The sequence below is a fragment of the Hipposideros armiger genome, unplaced genomic scaffold (genome assembly GCF_001890085.2).
Source record: "Hipposideros armiger isolate ML-2016 unplaced genomic scaffold, ASM189008v1 scaffold_120, whole genome shotgun sequence".
In the NCBI taxonomy this organism is placed as follows: domain Eukaryota; kingdom Metazoa; phylum Chordata; class Mammalia; order Chiroptera; family Hipposideridae; genus Hipposideros; species Hipposideros armiger.
Genome location: NW_017731470.1, coordinates 1,170,168 through 1,188,193, shown reverse-complemented (window position 1 = coordinate 1,188,193; position 18,026 = coordinate 1,170,168). Strand labels below are relative to the sequence as shown.

Here is an 18,026-nt window from a genome sequence, read left to right as displayed (position 1 = left end):
CAGTGAGCAGCCGTCCAGAAGCCGGCGACTGATCTGCCTCGCCAGAGAAGAGCGCAATGATGGTGCCAACTTGGGCCAGTGAAGCAACATCCTTCACAACTAGATTGAAGAACAAAACGACAGCAACTTGTCTGTTCCCCTTCCCCCAATAAAAAAAAAAAAAATCACATGGGAATAGAAATGGCTGGCGAGCATATAGCCTTTCAGATTTGGCTGCCTAGCTTAATTAAGCCAGTTCCCAAACAACGTTTGGAACTTTTAGTCCAGGACTGAAGGGGCATGTGGTCTGCTGTAAAACCGGCTCTGGCTTGTTGTGTAAAAGGAATTTGACCTAGCATGGCTTTTTTCAGTGAGAAATAGTAAGTAAACAGTGAAACATGAGAGGACAAAGATAAGCCCTTGGCGGAAGGTGTAGATTCCAAAAAAGGAAAATCAAGATTAAAGGTAAAAGAGGGGCAAGGTAAAAAGAGGGAAACGCACATGCGCACGCACAGGCACGCACACGGGGGGGGGGGGGGGGGGGGGGGGGGGAGAGAATGAGAGAGAAAGAGAAAGAAGAAATCAAAGAAAAGGTGAAAACTCCCAGCACAGTGAAGCACATTTCACTGGGGGGAGGAAGGGGCTAGAGTTCAGAAACCGTCTGCGTCTCATCCATGCCATTTGTACAGTTTCCCTCATTACCTTGGCCTGGGAGATATGAAAACACACAGGTCATGTCTGAAAATAATATGAAGAGCATCCAGGGGGTCTTCATCTTGTGAAAGCCCCCGGGCCAAGTTTAATGGGGTGGCAGCAGCCTAGGGAGGGTTCTTACTGGGGTTTTTGGCAGCTGCAGGCCCTCTGCTGACACTGCCCATGGAAAGCGACAGCACAGTGGAACAGGAACTGTCCCATTGCTCAGGGTGACAGTGTGAAGGGGCGCTTTACTAGAAATTATAATGGGACAGTTGATGTAATCGGGGACTGTTTGAAGCAAACCAGGATATATGTTCATCTGGCTGCAGTTATTTGCCCTGATCTTTCCCCTTCAAACCCCAAAATAGTAACTGCAAATGTTGGTTGTTTCCAGATGGTCTAGGACTTCTCTTGAAGATGTTCTTTAGAGGTTTTATTAAGGCAGCAAAATTGTCTGTTGAGAAGAATGAAACTCATTTTATGGATTTCACATCTCCGGTTTATCAAACAGGAAAAGAACAGGAACCCATCTATACATTTTTGAGTTCTCTGTGGTGGGAATAAGGTATGAAGGTACCTCCCAATCCATGGACCACTCACTAATAATAGGTAATCATTGAGGGATCACTGTTGTTCAGGGCTCACTTTCTGTTACAGGGACTATTGTTATTTGATAGAAAAGGAATTGGGCTGGGGTTGGAGGGGTTGTGGGTTCAGGCCCAGGGCTCCCAGTAATGTTCCCTGCATAGTGGAGTGCAGACCCAGGTGGCCCGACTCCAGCCAGCTGTACCCCACCCTGGCCATTCGTAATGCCTGGTCAGTACCGACTATAGATAGGCCATACTTGAGAGTACATACATCTCCCTTTATTTCTACACCTCCCTCAGACCCCATCACTTTGGTAGGGGAGCCCCACCAATGAATCGGTTCTCTCTGTTGTACTTTTCCAAATGACCTGGATTTTGTCATCATCACATCCCAATTTCAGTTTGTTTTGTATGATTATTTGACTTTCTGTTCTCCTACTAGATCATAAGCTTTCAGATGGCAGGGACTCTGTGTGTGTGTCTGACTTTTTATCCCCTTTGGTCTGGCACCAACAGTTTAACGAACATCAGTTGACCTGGTCACCTGATGTGTCAGAGCTGACGGAGCTACAGGTTACACTCAACCTGACGGCAGATGCTCCAGGTACAGGTACACTTGCTGCCTGAACTCTACTCACTGTAACTTTAGTTCTTTAGCTCTTTCTGTTTCTGATTGTTAATATACATATAGAAACAAATGCTGACAGTTCAGGAGATACAGACCTGTCCTTGAAATGAATTCATTCTGGTAATGCCTTTGGCAGATACATCTTTTGTGTTCCTCACTGGCTCTGAACACTTGCTGGTGGCCGTGGTGATGGTTTGTCAACTTAGCACTTGGACCGAGGGCTACCTGGGAGATTCTTCTATTATTTAGAAGCCTTTCCGGTAGGTTGGTTTTTGCTAGTTTGTCTCTCCCCGCGTCAGCAGTGTGAGTTCAAACCTCCTGCCTTCCAGTGCCCAGACGAGCAGGCGCAGCTGTGGGATTGTGAGTGAAAGGGGCTGTGAAATGGGAAGGGACTGAAACTCCCCTTGGACCAAGTAGGAGGGGAGATAGATAACACGTGCATCCTAGTAACACGAAAGGGAAGGGGATGGATTTAGTAAAGCAACTTAGAATGGTAAAGGCACAAGCGAATTGAAATAGCTCTCTTCCTAGTAAGAAAAAAGTTTTTACTGAAAAGAATTCCCCAAACAGTAACCAGGCAACGTATTTCACTGCGTATAAACTTCCTGCAGGAAGACGAGCTAGACAGAATGACAAGCCTTCCCTCAGTCGGTGGGTGGTTGTGCACATGTCCATTCTTAGGTGGTGGAGCAGATAGTCTGGCAACAGAAACGCCTGTGTGATGCAATTGCAAAGCAGCCAGCACTGCCCTTCCTTCCCTCCCAGTTTCTGTGTCCTGAAATGTTACCTTTTCCCCAGGCTATCTGTGAAGCTGTTGCCCCTGCAGTGCCTCCCCTGAGACTCCCATCGGAATTAATCACGCCTGGTGCTGTGCTCCCATGGAACATTTACATATATTTCATTTGACCTTGGACTTCTGCAGCTCACAGGCACTTGAAGATTATAAGCTCACTGAAGGGCTGGTGCTGATTTCTTTGACCCCTTGACAGTACCTTGCACAGAATAGACAATACAGGCTTGTTAAAATAAACAAGCAGGGGGTCGGGGCAGAGTAAAGGGAGCATTTCCAGAGTGCTGTGATGACTGAGATTGAAGTCAAGTTAAGAAACTGAGCCTCCTTTGTAGTGTTGCCATCCCAATGCTCTAAGGAGAGCTTAACTTGGTAGGCATGTCATGCATGGAAGGGGGCTGCCATGTCATTTCTTCCCTGGGCTATTGCTGTGTCTTTGGAACAGGCTTATCCCATTTTCCCCGTTGGAGGGCTGGTGAAAGGGGTCTGCCTTCATCCTAGTGTGGCTGGCCTTTTAGATGGACTGACAGCTCCCTTTTGAAGTGACATTTTTATAATCACAATCTGTGATTAAAACAAACAAACCTTAACTTTCCTAGAGAGTAAGTGAACTCCTTAAGACTGATGGGTTTAATTTTAGTTGGGAGGAAAAAAAAAAAGGACCCAGACTATTTCATTACAGTCAGTTAAGGTCAGCCACCTAACTCTGTCAGCAACAAAAGGCTTATTTAACCATGAATAGTTTTAATTCTACGCATCGAATAGATCATCTTCAAGAAAGAAGTTTTAAACCTCCCAAAAGGAATCATTGTACTCAAATAGAACATAAGCTGTGGAGTGAAATCATTACTGGCAGAATCATATTTACACATCTACAACTTAACAGGATTACAGATACTCTTAGAAGATGTATAAATTTGAACAAAAATAGCGCACACTTCGACTAGATGCTGGTTACTTAATAGGTGTTGAAAGTGACTGACAGTACAAAGGAAAGAAAAGCATGGCGCCTTTTAGAGATGTTGATGAGTCCTGACTCAGAGAGGTTTCCTCTTGTCAGCACTTTAAGAATCCTGGAGTCCTGAGGAGCTTCTGGGCACTCACCCACACTTCTTAGATCCAATTGGGTTTATGAGTGCAAGAGATGACGGCCATAAATACAAGAAGGAAAAAAAAAATCTTTCAACGTGACCTACTCACCAGAGTGAGTAATTATTTTCTGTTGAACAAGTAGTGTGCAAGCTGGGTTTCTCTCATTTTACTACCTATATTCTTTCTATAGCAGGAAGAGCACAGTGTTTATTACTTGCAATTAAATTTCTATTGCATGAGGAATAACACTCTTGGATAAAGAATATGGTCGTATACACTCGCAGTTCACTTTTTCCTTGTTTTAATATAGGACTAGGTCACTGTGCTGCATTTTTAATCTCTAACAGATAAGGCTTCCTAACTCGGTCTCTCGTCACACTTAAAATAATTATTTAATATCATCAAACATCCTGTCCGTTGTCAAATTTTCTCATGAATATCATGATTTTTAATGGCTTGTTTTAGTAGAATCCAAATGAGGTCCATAATGTTGCAATTGACACTGTCCCTTAAGCCTCTTTTAATATCTAATCTCTCTATCCATCTCTCTCCCCCTTTCTCTCACTCATGTTTTTGTTGAGAAAATCAAGTCATTTGTTCTGTAGAATTTTCCATAGTCTGAATTCTGGTGATTATATCTATGCGTTACACTGCTTTAATAAGGATTACTGTTTATGGAAACACAATACAATATAGCTATTTTCCTAGACAGAGTGAGAAAAATCTCTTTTTAATCAAAACAACCTCAAACATGAAATTGCCACAGACATTTTTGCCAGAGAATGCCATCAGGCGATGTTCAAGTGTTCCCCAGCCACTTTCTCTGTCTCTGTGTGAATAAGTTGTAAAGGTATCAAACAGGTAGGGAAGAATGTCACTCAGGATGCACATCCATGAAGAACAATCAGATTTGCTTCAGAAAAGATCACAAACTAACTCTGTAACCTTACATAACTTAACCCAAGTGCCAGTTAAATGAGGCAGAGCATTGGTTCCAGTTGGCAGGGAGGATTCTTGCGCAAGATTCGTACAGTTACAAAGGGCTCTTCTGTGTACTTGGGGACTTCACGGAAGCATAAACACAAACAGCTTTGATGATTTAATTAAAATTAAATATGAGAAAATGAAAAATGGTGTGCACCATAACCACAATAAACACTACAGGAAACTCTAGAAAAGCCTGTTCAAAATTCTCATGAGTAGCTCTTTCAGTATCTAATTAAAAGATTGATTACTTAAGGACTGAAATGTATTATATAAAGTGAATTTATAGAGACTTAAATTTATGATTATAGACTGAAACCCAGCAGACCTTCAGGAAATGGAATTTCAAGAAGAAAAATAGTGTTCAATGGTGATATAGAAAATTTTACCATCAAAGCGGCCTCATATCTCATTTCTGCTTATAATATGCAGCATGGTTCTGCCACATAATAAACCTTAGAGTTCATTTTGACTTACCCTTTTCTTATATTCCATACCCTTTATAGATCATTGACCAGATCTGTTATTGCCATAACGTTAAAAAATAAATTCTTGAGGTAAAAACTAGACCCTATATTAACTTGAAAAGAGACCAACACTTTTTGATTTAGGGCCTATAAGTTTGTATTTCTTTAATAAACAAAATTATGTAGGGGATGGATATACCTGTGGCCAGGGAAATATCGCTTTATAAAGTGTGTGCTGTGCACCAAAGATATGAATTATGATTTATTTTGCTTTGCTTGTGCACTGGTATGAAGGATTCACTTGAAGATTGAATCTAGTTAGAGCCTTTACCTGGCTCCCCTAATGACAATAAAACCATCATGAAAATGCTGTGTGCTTCGAAATTCTCCATTATTAGGAGGGAAGAAATCTTTATTAGCCCAGGCTTTCTTATGACCAGGAATATTCACTGGCAAGATTGAGATTTTAAGTCTGGATAAGGCTTTTGTCTATGGCTAGTAAATAGAATAAGATTGAAATTTATTCTCTATCTTCCCTCTTTTTATCATATGCTCCTTACTTTGATTTTAGGCAGAAAGAAGTAAGGAAAAAAAGTAGACGGTTTGGTTCTTATGAAGCTTGTGTTCACATCTTGCTTCTGTTGCTATAATAGAATTTTTACTAGCACAAGTGACAGAAATGTTAATGTAAATTTGATTTAAAAAAAATGTATTGGGGTCACGACTTCCAAGAACAGAGACGTGCTGCCTTCAGGCAGATTTCCAGTGATGTCTAAAGGAAGCAGGCTTGTCCCTTTGGTCCCTCTGTCCCTTGGCTGGGCTTTCCTCTTTGTTGGTCACCAGCATCCCAGCTCTATCCAATAAGAGTCACCACCTAAGTTGAAAAATGTCTGTATTCTTTCCACTTCATTTTTCCTTAGTCTTTGCCTTTGATTACTTCTGTTTAAGTCCTTAAAGTATCCCTCCTTTTTTCCAAGGTTTGCTTTCCCCCTCCACCTTAGATGGTCTCCATTAAATTGCTTCCCTCTTTAAAATCTTAATCTTTCTACTAATGTTCAGGAACACCATTCTAAACCGAAAACTGGGGGTAACCGGTTAGCTCAGTTGGTTAGAGTGTGGTGCTGATAACATCAAGGTTCACAGTTCGATCCCCACATGGGCTACTGTGAGCTGCACCCTCCTTAGAAGAGTCAACTATGACATTGTAGCATGAAAGCAATGTGTAACCAATGACCATGGCTGTTCCCCAATAAAAATTTAAAAAAAAATTAAAAACCTTTGGAGCTTTCTATCCCATGCAAGTATTTTTGTCTGAGCTCTTCTTAGTTTCCTTTCTGAGTGTAAAAATCCCTACCATGGACTTTAGTAATTGTTAACCCCCTTCCTTTCTCTGCCAGTCTTCTGAAGAATTGTCTGTGCTTATTACTTCCATTTCCTCATCTCTTATTTAGCACCTTTAGTTCTGTTGTACTCACCTTCCTTATCATGTGGCTTCTTTATAATCCCTGTGGTAGGCTGAAAAAATGACCCTCATGCCTGTGCTCCAGTATCTGTGTCAAACCCCTAGAAACTGTGAATGCTAACTTATTTGGGAAAAGGGTTTTTGTAGATCTGATTAAATTAAGGATGTTGAGGTGAGATGATCCTGGATTATCTAGATCGGCCCTGCATGCCATCACAAGCATCTTTATATGAGAGAGGCAGAGGGCAGTTTGGCACCTTAGGTATACACATCACAAGTCAAGGAATGCCCAGATTACTAGATTCTGGAAGAGATAAGGGACAGATTCTCGCCTAGAGACTCCGGAGGTAGCATGGCCTTGGCCCTGCTCACACCTTGATTTTGGACTCCCAGCATCCAGAATGGTGAAAGAATAAATCTGTTGTTCTAAGGGACCAAGTTCCTGGTAATTTGTTATAATGACCATAGGAAAGTAAATACGGTTCTCTTTTAATATTCTTGGCAAAATTATTGACTGGAGATGAGTTAATTTTCACAAAGTGAACCAGCACCCAGCACCAGAACCTCACTAGCTCTCCAGAAGACTGCCTCGAATCCCCTTTCAGCCATTCCCCCACCCCCAACCAAAGTATCCACTATTTTGACTTTTAATCATGTTTTGAACCTAATATATAAAGACTCATGAAGTACCTAGTCTTTTGCATCTGGATTCTTTCTCTTAATCTATTTGTGAGATTCATCCATGTTATTGTGTGTGGTTGTAGATATTTTATTCTGCTGTATAATATCTATAATCTATAGCACAGTTTATTACTGTTGATGGTTTATAAGTATTGCTGTTATGAACATTTATACATGTCTTCTGGTGAAAATATATCTGTGTTTCTATTGGGTATATAATGAGGAATGGATTTCCTGACTCAAAGATGGCTTCTCATTTTTTTGTATACTCTCAAAGTTGACAACCTGATTGAAACCCACTGCATCAACTCACCCATTACTATGACTCTTAAATCTCTGTCTGATTCTGATTTCTGCTGAGATTTAAAATGTCATCTTTCAGTTACACACACACACACACACACACACACACACACACACACACACACGATGTTTAGTTTGTCCCAATCCAAACTCAAGTTCCTACCAAAAAAAAGAGTTGTTCTTCTGTTGTCACTTGTTGTGGTGATAATGGAATGTCATCAATCTTAATGATGCAAATTTGAAACAGACTCATCTTTAATTACTTCTTCAATTACCTTGCATCCACCAAATTCCTAAAGCCTGTTGATTTCCTGTCATGTTGTCTCTATATCAGTTTCGGAGACAGCCTCTCTTGAATGACTCCTAACTGGCCTCCCAACTTCCAGTCTGTTTCATCTGTCATCCAGCCACAAAGTCTAGGTATAACTTCCCAAAGCTTTGATACTGCCACATCCCTTTGCAAAACTCATGGACATGGATGGATCACCACTGATTATGGAATCAAGTCAGAATTCTTTATGTTGGCTTTCTGTGCTTTCAAATTTGATTTCAATGTCATTTCTATGAGTAATTAATCCTATGAGGCTTCATCAGGTGGTATTGAATTTTGTATTAGCATTACCTTCAATAACATTTTTATGATAAATTGCTCAAAAGGCTTCCTATGAACATTTCTTATAATGGCTCCATATGATAACCATATATTGAGAGTTTACTATCCCTAGTACACATGTATGTAATCCTTATCACAGCTTTGTGTGGTAGTCACTTTTGTTATTATCCTCAGTTTACAGTTGAGGAAACCAAAACTCAGAGAATTTAAGGTATTTTCCAAGATTATCCAGAAACCAAATAAGGATTCAGACACCGGAAGTCATAAAACAGTTTTTCTGTTTTGTGTATATGCAGCCACTGGACAGGGGAAGAAGGTTTTCCTTCCCGTTTCTCACCTCTGTGATCCTGGCAGGGAACTGTGGTTCCAGGTCCCACTGTCCTGGGATGGGCAGTGTCTATGGAGACTGTGCTTTTCCCGTTTCACCTTCTCTAAAGTTGCAACATGGTGGCCTGAACTCATGCAGCTATTGCCTGGGCTACGGGACTTTAGTTCTTATAACACCGGTACTGTGTGGTTCTGCTCCCTCCTCTCCTTGTTTCGTCCCTCCCCCTTCTCCCTCCTCTCTCTTTCTCTTTTATCTCTTTCTCTTTTATCTCTTTCTCTCCTCCAGGCTTCTTCCTTTTCTTCTACCTCCGCCCCCCCCCCCTACACCTTTTTTTGTAGGTGCAGTGGCTCTCTTTTTCAAGTCTAACTTCTGGAGGTGAAAAAATGTCCCTCTGATCACCTAACTCATAGGCTTCACTTTTTAGGTTAAAAAAAACTCCACCTCAGTGTAATAACCAAGCATCAAACAAACAAATTAGAGCTGCAGTGGTGGGGACATAATGTATACAGTTGCTTTAGCAATATAAGAATAATTCATGTTTGAATCACTATGCATACATTTATTGGAGTTTAGTGATGAGGAAATTATGGACCAAAATAGAATGTTGACACAAACATGTGTCATTATACATGGCAGGATTAACCAAATAACACACAAGAAAATACAGTGATGCTGGTGAAGCTAAATGGGTAGTAATTTATAGCAGGAATTGCCAAACTGTGACCAATTCAAGACAACAATGATGACAGATTTTTCTTCTATCCTTTATGAAAATTTCAACAATTCTAGCTGTACAATAGAAGAGTTTTGCAACTTCCCAACGTTGTAGACCTGCCAGACTTGAGGAAATGGACTCGTTTGTTTTTTCTTCTAACTTTCGTAACATGCAGCAGATACGAGAAAAGCTTTCATATAATAGGTGCACAGGATGTTTGTTGAATTAAATTGGGTCTTCGTGAGGATTAATCCATCAGGACTGGATGGGGTAGTTCTATGTGATAACTTGGGAAATTTCTGTGGAATTTTGGAGCATGTTGTAGACTAAATAAGCCAACTCGCTACTGGGCTCTTGCTTTGTCATCAGTGACCTGATACCTAAGGAAAACAACTGACTAGGTTAAAAAGTAACTAAAATGTATGTTATTCCTTCAGCTGTGTTTTTCACAAGCAGTAGCCACTCGTGTGAGATACTTAACAGATATGGTATTGTGAAGGAAAAATGAAATGATAAAAAGAAACACAGTCCATGAACCACTGTCATTTGATGACCCAGAATGCAAGTAGATACAACAGTTTTATTTGTTGCCTTAAAAATTTATTATGATTTAATACCCCTTTGTAAACCTAATTTTATGCTCCATTTAATAATAACTCAATTGGAACAGGAAAGAAACTACATGGTAGGTAAAAATGTACGAGATTTTTATGTCTTTGTACTTTTAAATGATTGACTTAGTCCTTTTTTTTTGAAGTTTTTTTAATTTTTATTTTTTTATTAGTTTCAGGTGTACAAAGCAACATAATAGTTAGACATTTACACTCCTCACAAGGTGATAACCTACCTCCCCCAAGCTACTACCTTTTCTGACAGCTTATGTAACTATTACAATACCATTGACTGTCTTTCTTATGCTCTACTCTACCTCCTGTGATACACACACACACACACACACACACACACACACATACACACACACGCACACACATGTGTGTTTATGTATATATATTGGGTTGTCGGAAAAGTCGTGACGTATTTTTTCTGTTTTTCGTTGCAAAAATACGTCATGGCTTTTCCGATAACCATATATTTGTATTTATATCTATAGTTATTATTGACACAATATTATTCTACTTTAGCTTCAGGTATACAGCACATTGGTCATGCATCTACACAATCTATGACGTGATCCCCATGATAAGTCATGATTTACTTAGCCTTAAATTTTTAAAGGTGGCAATTTTACATTGTTACCACAAAACTCAATTAGACAATTAGTAAGTGCATTTTCTCGGGAAATACATTACAAGAGTATACATTTTGGTCCCCAAATCTGTTTTTGCACCTCATTTGTGTTCTGATCTTTGGAATCTCTATATCCTATACGGGGAGGGTGTGGTTCAGTTAATTAAGAACGTGGACTCCAACTATGGGTTGTCGGAAAAGTCATGATGTATTTTTTCTGTTTTTCGTTGCAAAAATGTGTCGTGACTTTTCTGACAACCCAATAGCTGGCCTGAGTTTGAATCCTGGCGCCATCCCTTTCAGGCTGGTTTTGGGCAGATTACTTATACCTTCCCTGCCTCAGGGTCCTGAAATAAGATTACCCACCAAAGCGGTATAATAAAGATTCACTCAGTTAATATTTGAAAAGCATATATTGCCTGACACATAGCATTATCTGAATACATGTTTGTGAAGTAAAGTGGATAAACTGTACCTCATTTAAGAGGTTCAAGAATTGTGGAGTATCAGGTATTTGTTCAATTTGTTATATCATGATTTGCATTTTTAGCATGTCATAGGATCATTTCACAAGGAAGATAATTTTTGCCTTTTTATTTTACTACTTTTGAGAAGCTATCCATTAGAGTCAGATGGTAGTCAACAGGAATATATTTTCTTTAGTTTAATAATGAAATGTTATAGTTTAAACTATGCTGTTACTGGAAGTCCTAGCCAGTATAAGGCAAAACAAAACATAACTAACAACAACACATACAAGACATAGAGATTGGACAGGAAAAAAGAAAACCATTTCTAGTTGCAAATAACATGGTTATCCTTGTAGAAAATCTCAAAACATGTACAAATAAATAAATAAAGCCCCTAGGACTAATAAGTGAGTTTAGTAAAGTCTCAGGATACAAGGTCACTATACAAAAATCAACTGTATTTTTATATACTAGCATTGAACAATTGAGATGTGAAATTTAAAAATTAGGAATGTAGGTAGAATAGTACCCCCCTCCCCTACAAAAAAAAAAGAAACACTTAGGCACAATTTTAACACAATATGTGCAGGAACTGTACCTTAAAAATCTTTAAATATTGATTGAAGAAAGGATACATAAATGAATGGAGAAATATGCCATATTCATGGATTGAAAGACTCAATGTTTTTATGATGTCAGTTCTCCCCAAAATGATCTAAAGATTCAACACAATTCCAGTCAAAAGCCAGGAAGACTTTTCTTTGTAGCTATCAACTGATAGCTCTCAGCTACCAACTGGTTCTAAAATTTATACAGGAAAGCAAATAGAACAACTTAAATAGCTAAAACTTTTTCAAAATAGAACAATAGAGTTGGAGGACTAACAGTGCTTTATTTCAGTACCTATCATAAAGCTACAGTCATCAAAACAGTAGACACATAGGTCAATGGAACAGAATAGAAAACACAAAAATAAACTCACCCAAATGTACCCAATTAATGGTTGACAAATAAGCATAGGTGATTCAATGAAGAAATGAAAATCTTTACAACAAATAGAAACCTTGACCCATATCTCACACTGTTCACAAAAATTAACTCAAAATGAATCATAGACCTTAAGGTAAAATGTTAAAGCTATAAAACTTCTAGAAGAAAGCACAGGAGAAAACTTTTGTGACCTTGGGTTAGACAGTGATTGTTTTAGATCCCACACCTCAAGCAAAATCCATAAAAGAAAAAAAAAAGATAAATTGGACTTTATTAAAGTTAGAAACCTGTTCTTTTCAAGACACTGTTAACAGGATGAAAACACAAGTCACAAACTGAGAGAAAGTATTGGCAGATCACATAGCTGAGAAAGGAAACAATACCCAGAAACTATTATACAAAGAACACACGAACCTCAACAATAAGAAAATAAACTCAACAATTCTTTAAAAATGTACACAAGCTTTTAACACTTCACCAAAGAAGATGGAAGAGTGAATTTTACTCTATGGAAGTTAAAAAATAAATTTAAAAAAGAATACAAATAAATTAGAACACATCCTTTTTTGAGTTTATAAAGTATAGTGATATTTTGATATTTTGAAATTAAGTATTTTAATGTTCTATATAGCACTCAAAAATGGATTTGTTCTGCTTAGATGTTCAGATCTAAACAGCATTCAAAAATGGACCTGTTCCTGCTTAATGTTCAGATGTAATGACTGTATCTTATTTTGCTTGTACTAATTATTTTAAATGTCTCGTTTCTCTCTTAATCTAAAAGCCTTCTGCAGTGTTTTTATTTTAACATCAAATTCCATGAGTCAGTTCTCTGCAAATAGCCATTCATTCCCTCCCTTGTCACTACTTTAACTTAGCTAGTATTTTTCTTTGCATGTGTCTAGTCGATTTTTCATTAGCCACTTTTTTATTTGGTTTCTTTCAGCCCCATTTTACGCTGTCTCTTGATTTTAAAGTGCTGTGACTGACTGTGAGTGGCTGGCATCAGTGGGAGGAGGAAGCAGTGTGGGTGCAGGAGGCAGATGGGCTTTGTGGGAGTGATGCAATGACTCATTGTTTTTTTATGTGTTGATTTTTTTATGTAGAAATGTTGAGGACCCAAAAGAAAACTTCATTTGTATTAAAGAGCCCTTTAGTCATTTTTAGCCTTGAAAAAAATCTTTTGAAGCCCCTTTGACCTATCTTTTTCATAACCTCGCTAAACCTTCTGTGTTCTTAGCCTCCATTTCATTTGACTTATTTATTATTCACAGAATGTGAATTGTAATTTCACGTTCATTAGATAAGGCTTACTCTGCACCAAGCAGCTTCTCAAGAGCTTGTATTATTTTTATGTGCTGCCCTTTGGTTTTACATTCAGTTACACTGGTTTTCAGTGTTGCTCTTTTTATATTTTGATGGGTTCCTAAATTATAAAAGTAATTAATGTTCATAACAGATATTGTAAAAAAACATGTAAACAGCATAAAGAAGAAATAATTCATAATGCCATTACACAGCTATTATCACAGTTTACATTGGTGTGTAACTTTCCAGACATTTTTTATTCATGTCTGTGTATACACATAGAATATATATAGTAATGTATTCGTTATATTTTAAAGTATATGTTATACACTATAATGTATATATTCTAATATTTTTAACTTAAAATGTATAGCTATATTTACCATCACTGCTAAATATTCTTCTATAATATAATTTTCAATGGTTATATAATATATCATTATTTGGCTCTATCTATTATCTATCAATATCTATCTATCTATCTATCTATCATCGACCTAACCATTTTCCTATTGATGGCTACTTAGGCATTTTCCATTTTTATTGTAAAGAATGTATTTCAATGGACATACTTACAAGTCATTCTGTCACATTGCCTCAGGGTAAATTTTTAGGAATGGAATTATTGGGTCAAAAAGTATCCACAATCTTAGATATAAGCCCCTAGAAAGTTTACACTTCCTCTTGTCATGTAAGTGTCATTTCTCTGCATCTTCATTGGGCATTTTGAAATACCTCTGGCCACTTCTTAATAAAAAAAGTGGCACTTTATAGTTGGCTTAATGTGCATTTATTAGTATTGAGATATAAAATATTTTTTCATATGTTTATTTACCATTTTAGTTATACTTTTGTGAATTTGCCTGCCTATGTCCGTAGCCTAATTTTCTATTGTGTGTTTTTATGGTTTCCTGTTTGCCTGTCTGTTTTAAATTGACCAATAAGAGATGATTATAAAGATATTAACCTTTCACCTGTTGCGTCTTGCACATATCTTTAACAAATTAGCATCATCTGTTAAATTTGTTATGAGGGATATTAACATTTTCATTTTAATTGTGAGTGGAATATATTATAATATATTTTCCAAATGCTTATTCAGATTATAAAGGAAGCTCTTGGTTTTATTATAAGTTTGTATCTTGATACCTTATTAAATTATATTATTAGTTATAATAGTTATTTAATTGATTCTGTAGGGGTTTTTTGTTTGACAGCCATAATATCCACAAGTAATGATAATTGTGTGTTTTATTTTATAGAATTGTATCTCCTTAGTTTGTGAAATCTTATTGCATAAATGAAGATTTTTCAGGAAGCCAACTAGTAGTGGGAATAATGACAGTCGTTTTTTTCCTGATTTTCATGGGAATGCCTATAAGTACAAATTTGGCAATTACTATGAAATATATATATATATATATATATATATATATATATATGGAAACTTCATGTTAAATAAGTACCCTTATATTTTTAGTTTACAATTATTTTTAAAAGAAATGAATTTTGAATTTTAATCAAAGCACTTGGAGCATCTGTGGAGATGATAATGATTTTTTTTTCTCATTGAGCCATCCTTGCATTCCCTAAATAAATTTTAAACCAGTGATCTAGTGTTCTTATATAATATTTGGTGCATTTTGCTCATTTTTCTTTCATATTTTTGTCTATATATAAATGAGTTTGAGACTAATCTGAACCTCATTATTGTGACATAATTGTCAGTTTTGGGTGTTAGGTTTCTACTACCTTGGTGTTAGACATCCCTTTGGAAAATTTATATCTGTGTGTGGTTATATTCTCCTTGGTCATAATTATCTATACCTTTGCTTTCTCTTTTTCTTGATTATACTTGCTAGGGACTTGCTAGATGGTAATTAATAAGTTATAAAATACAGATCTGGATTAATTCACAATCTTACCTATTTGCTTTTTTAAATCTAATTTGACAGTTATTACTTATTGCTGCTTCTCATGGATCTGCTTCTGCAACCTTAGTTAACTTGTTTTAATGTTGAAATTTAAGAGGATTAGCCCCACTGGTCACCATTGCAGACTCTGTTTAATTTCCAGTAATTATATGATCCCCTTTTGTTTAAAAAAATGCAGTTTGGCTGCTTTTATAAAACCGCTTCCGGGTAGAACTGCAAATTCAAAATTCAGTGGTAAGTTCAGAGGGAAAATCCCTGTTATTTCTTCATTTCCTCTTTGAATACTAAGTTATTGAAACCAAAATGTGCTTTCTGGGCATGATTTAGGCCTGACCTTTTGGGGGACTTTGTTTTCTGTTGCAGATATTGCTGTGGTGGAGATGAGTGATGCCTTCCGGCAGCCATCCTTGTTTTACCACCTTGGAGTGAGAGAAAGTTTCAGCATGGCCAACAACATCATCCTCTACTGTGACACTAATTCAAACTCTCTGCAGTCACTGAAGGTACTTCAGTTGTTTACCAAACATTTACTTTAGGCACCCCTGGCATCCAAAAAATTTTAAGTAGCTTATGTTCTTGAAAGGGTGTTTTTGTCAGCCTGATAACTATGCAACAATTACTAGTTAAGTTGTGAGGTTTATCTAGAATTCAGTGGAGAAATTTGATGATACATAGATAGGAAAAAATTTAGTGTTGGTTTCTGAGCTCCAGTTAGAGTTATACCTGAGGAGGCTGTGTTACTAGGAAATCATTACACACACCATAGAAAGATTGCATAAGATCTGGTCAAGCCTCATGTTTGTCACCATCAGAGGTTTCGTTGAGCACACATGTCTCCAGCTAGAAATACTATGCTTTCTGCTGAAAGTACTCTAGGTAGAAATACTCTGAGTATCACCAAAAACTCTCCATCCTTTTTCATGGGGGTATGATTTCAATTAAGATGAAAAGGGGGGAATAAAAACTCTATGTATTTGTCTACAAAATTCAGTGTGTCCTATATCATTCTATTATCGGAACTTAATGATAAGAGGCTATTTCCTCCTTCCAAAAAGATTGCCTAGAATGCTTTTGCAAGGCAAGTGATTTTTACATTGTGTGATTCTTTGAAAAGCCTCTCACAGTTCAGTGAAACTCATACTGAGCCTGATACTCATTTCCTATTACAAACTCCAGCCAGCTCTGTGTGCTTTTTCTCATCTCTATCTTCCAGTTCCCCGATCAAAGCCAGCCTTGGGACATGGAGCCCTAAAACCCAGAGCCATATTTGTAATCGCTCTGTAATTATTACATGAAGATCCCTAACCACAAACCTGTGCGTAGGGGAAAAAAAAAAGTGTTTGCTTTTATATAAGTATCTAAAGCTTGTATGGCTTTCTCTGAAAAACCTGAAGTTGCATTTAGCAAATACATTTACTACCTGCCATGCATTGTGCTGGGTGTTGATAGGCTACCCCTTTCCAGAATATTCTGAAATAGTCCTATGAGATCTACCTCTGTCTAAATCTCTTTTTACCTGGAGCAATTCTTTTAAGAACCACCAAGTTAATTTTACCCCAGATTTACCCCTTTAATTAATGCATCATAAAGTTTTGTGATGGTATATTCTGAAACATTTTGATTTGCTACTGTTTACAATGTATATTAGCAGTTAATAAAGGAGTGAGATTATTTTATTATTTTCTATTATTTTATTTTCTTTGTATTGTTTATTTTAAGCAGGCAATGTTATGTTGGACATTTTCCATTCTGTTTTTGTTTTTGCCCTACTGATATCTGGCAATTTAATTTTATGGCCATTCTTTCCTAGGGAAGTTTTTTGGTTTTTTTTAATGAATTGAAGTTACATCTGAAAGAAAGAGATAAAGCTAATCTTATCAGAACTTTGTATGAGACAACTAAACTGATTTATTTAATTGCTTTCAGCCAGCTTTCGTATAGAAGTGTTACTGGTATTTGAATAAAATAGTCCTTTAAAAAAGGCTAGTCTTTCTCAAATATACTCATTTATCTTATACATAATAGCTGCTTGTTATTGGACACTTACCTGCATACATTTTCACTTTTAATTCTTAAAACATCCCCGTGAGTTATACAGTCTATCACCATTTTATAGACTTGCAAACTGAAGCTCAAACAAATCTAACCATATGCCCTATGTGATATAGCTAGTAAAATCTGGGGCCAGGTGTGTCTGATTTCAAAGCCCATCCCCTTAACCACTCAACTTTATTGCTATTACCTCTAGTTAGAAGGATATCATGCATTCCTGCTTAGCATGTTTATTTGGAAAACCCCATCAACTATGCCTCCTGAGTTGTTTCATGCAACATCCATCCATCCTTTTCTCTACCTCCTCCCATTAACTTAAGCTTTTGCTATTTCTTATTTAGCTTGTTTCTTGCCCAAATAGGTGTCTGGTTGCAGAAGACAAAGGTCTTTGGGGTAGAAAGTACATTTTTCAGTTGAACAATTTCCTCTGAGCTCTAGAAATTCTGCTTCGGAGAAAAGTCTCTCTCTCTCTTTCTCTCTGTAATTTATTTCTGTTGCAGTTAGTTATAGGTGTAATTGTTATCCCTGCTATCTACCAACAGAAAGGAAAACTGCTGAAAAATAAGGCAGAACAAGAGATACTTATAAATAATATGTGTGGATTTGCCAAATAAAATAAAAATGAGCACCTCCTGGGTTTTAAAGGGCAAAGACTGAATGACAATGCTATTTTTTTCATCTGTCTAGCTTCACTTAGAT

At 37.2% G+C, this 18,026-nt stretch overlaps 1 protein-coding gene across 1 annotated transcript in view; it reads left to right on the top strand.

Annotated features, from left to right (window-relative positions):
• Positions 1–18,026, top strand: part of MAP3K5 (mitogen-activated protein kinase kinase kinase 5) — a 203,596-nt gene that overhangs the window by 44,549 nt on the left and 141,021 nt on the right. The window contains exon 2 of the mRNA XM_019648088.1: positions 15,639–15,778. Within this exon, the coding sequence (XP_019503633.1) occupies positions 15,639–15,778 (140 nt within the window). The remainder of the gene's footprint in view (positions 1–15,638; positions 15,779–18,026) is intronic.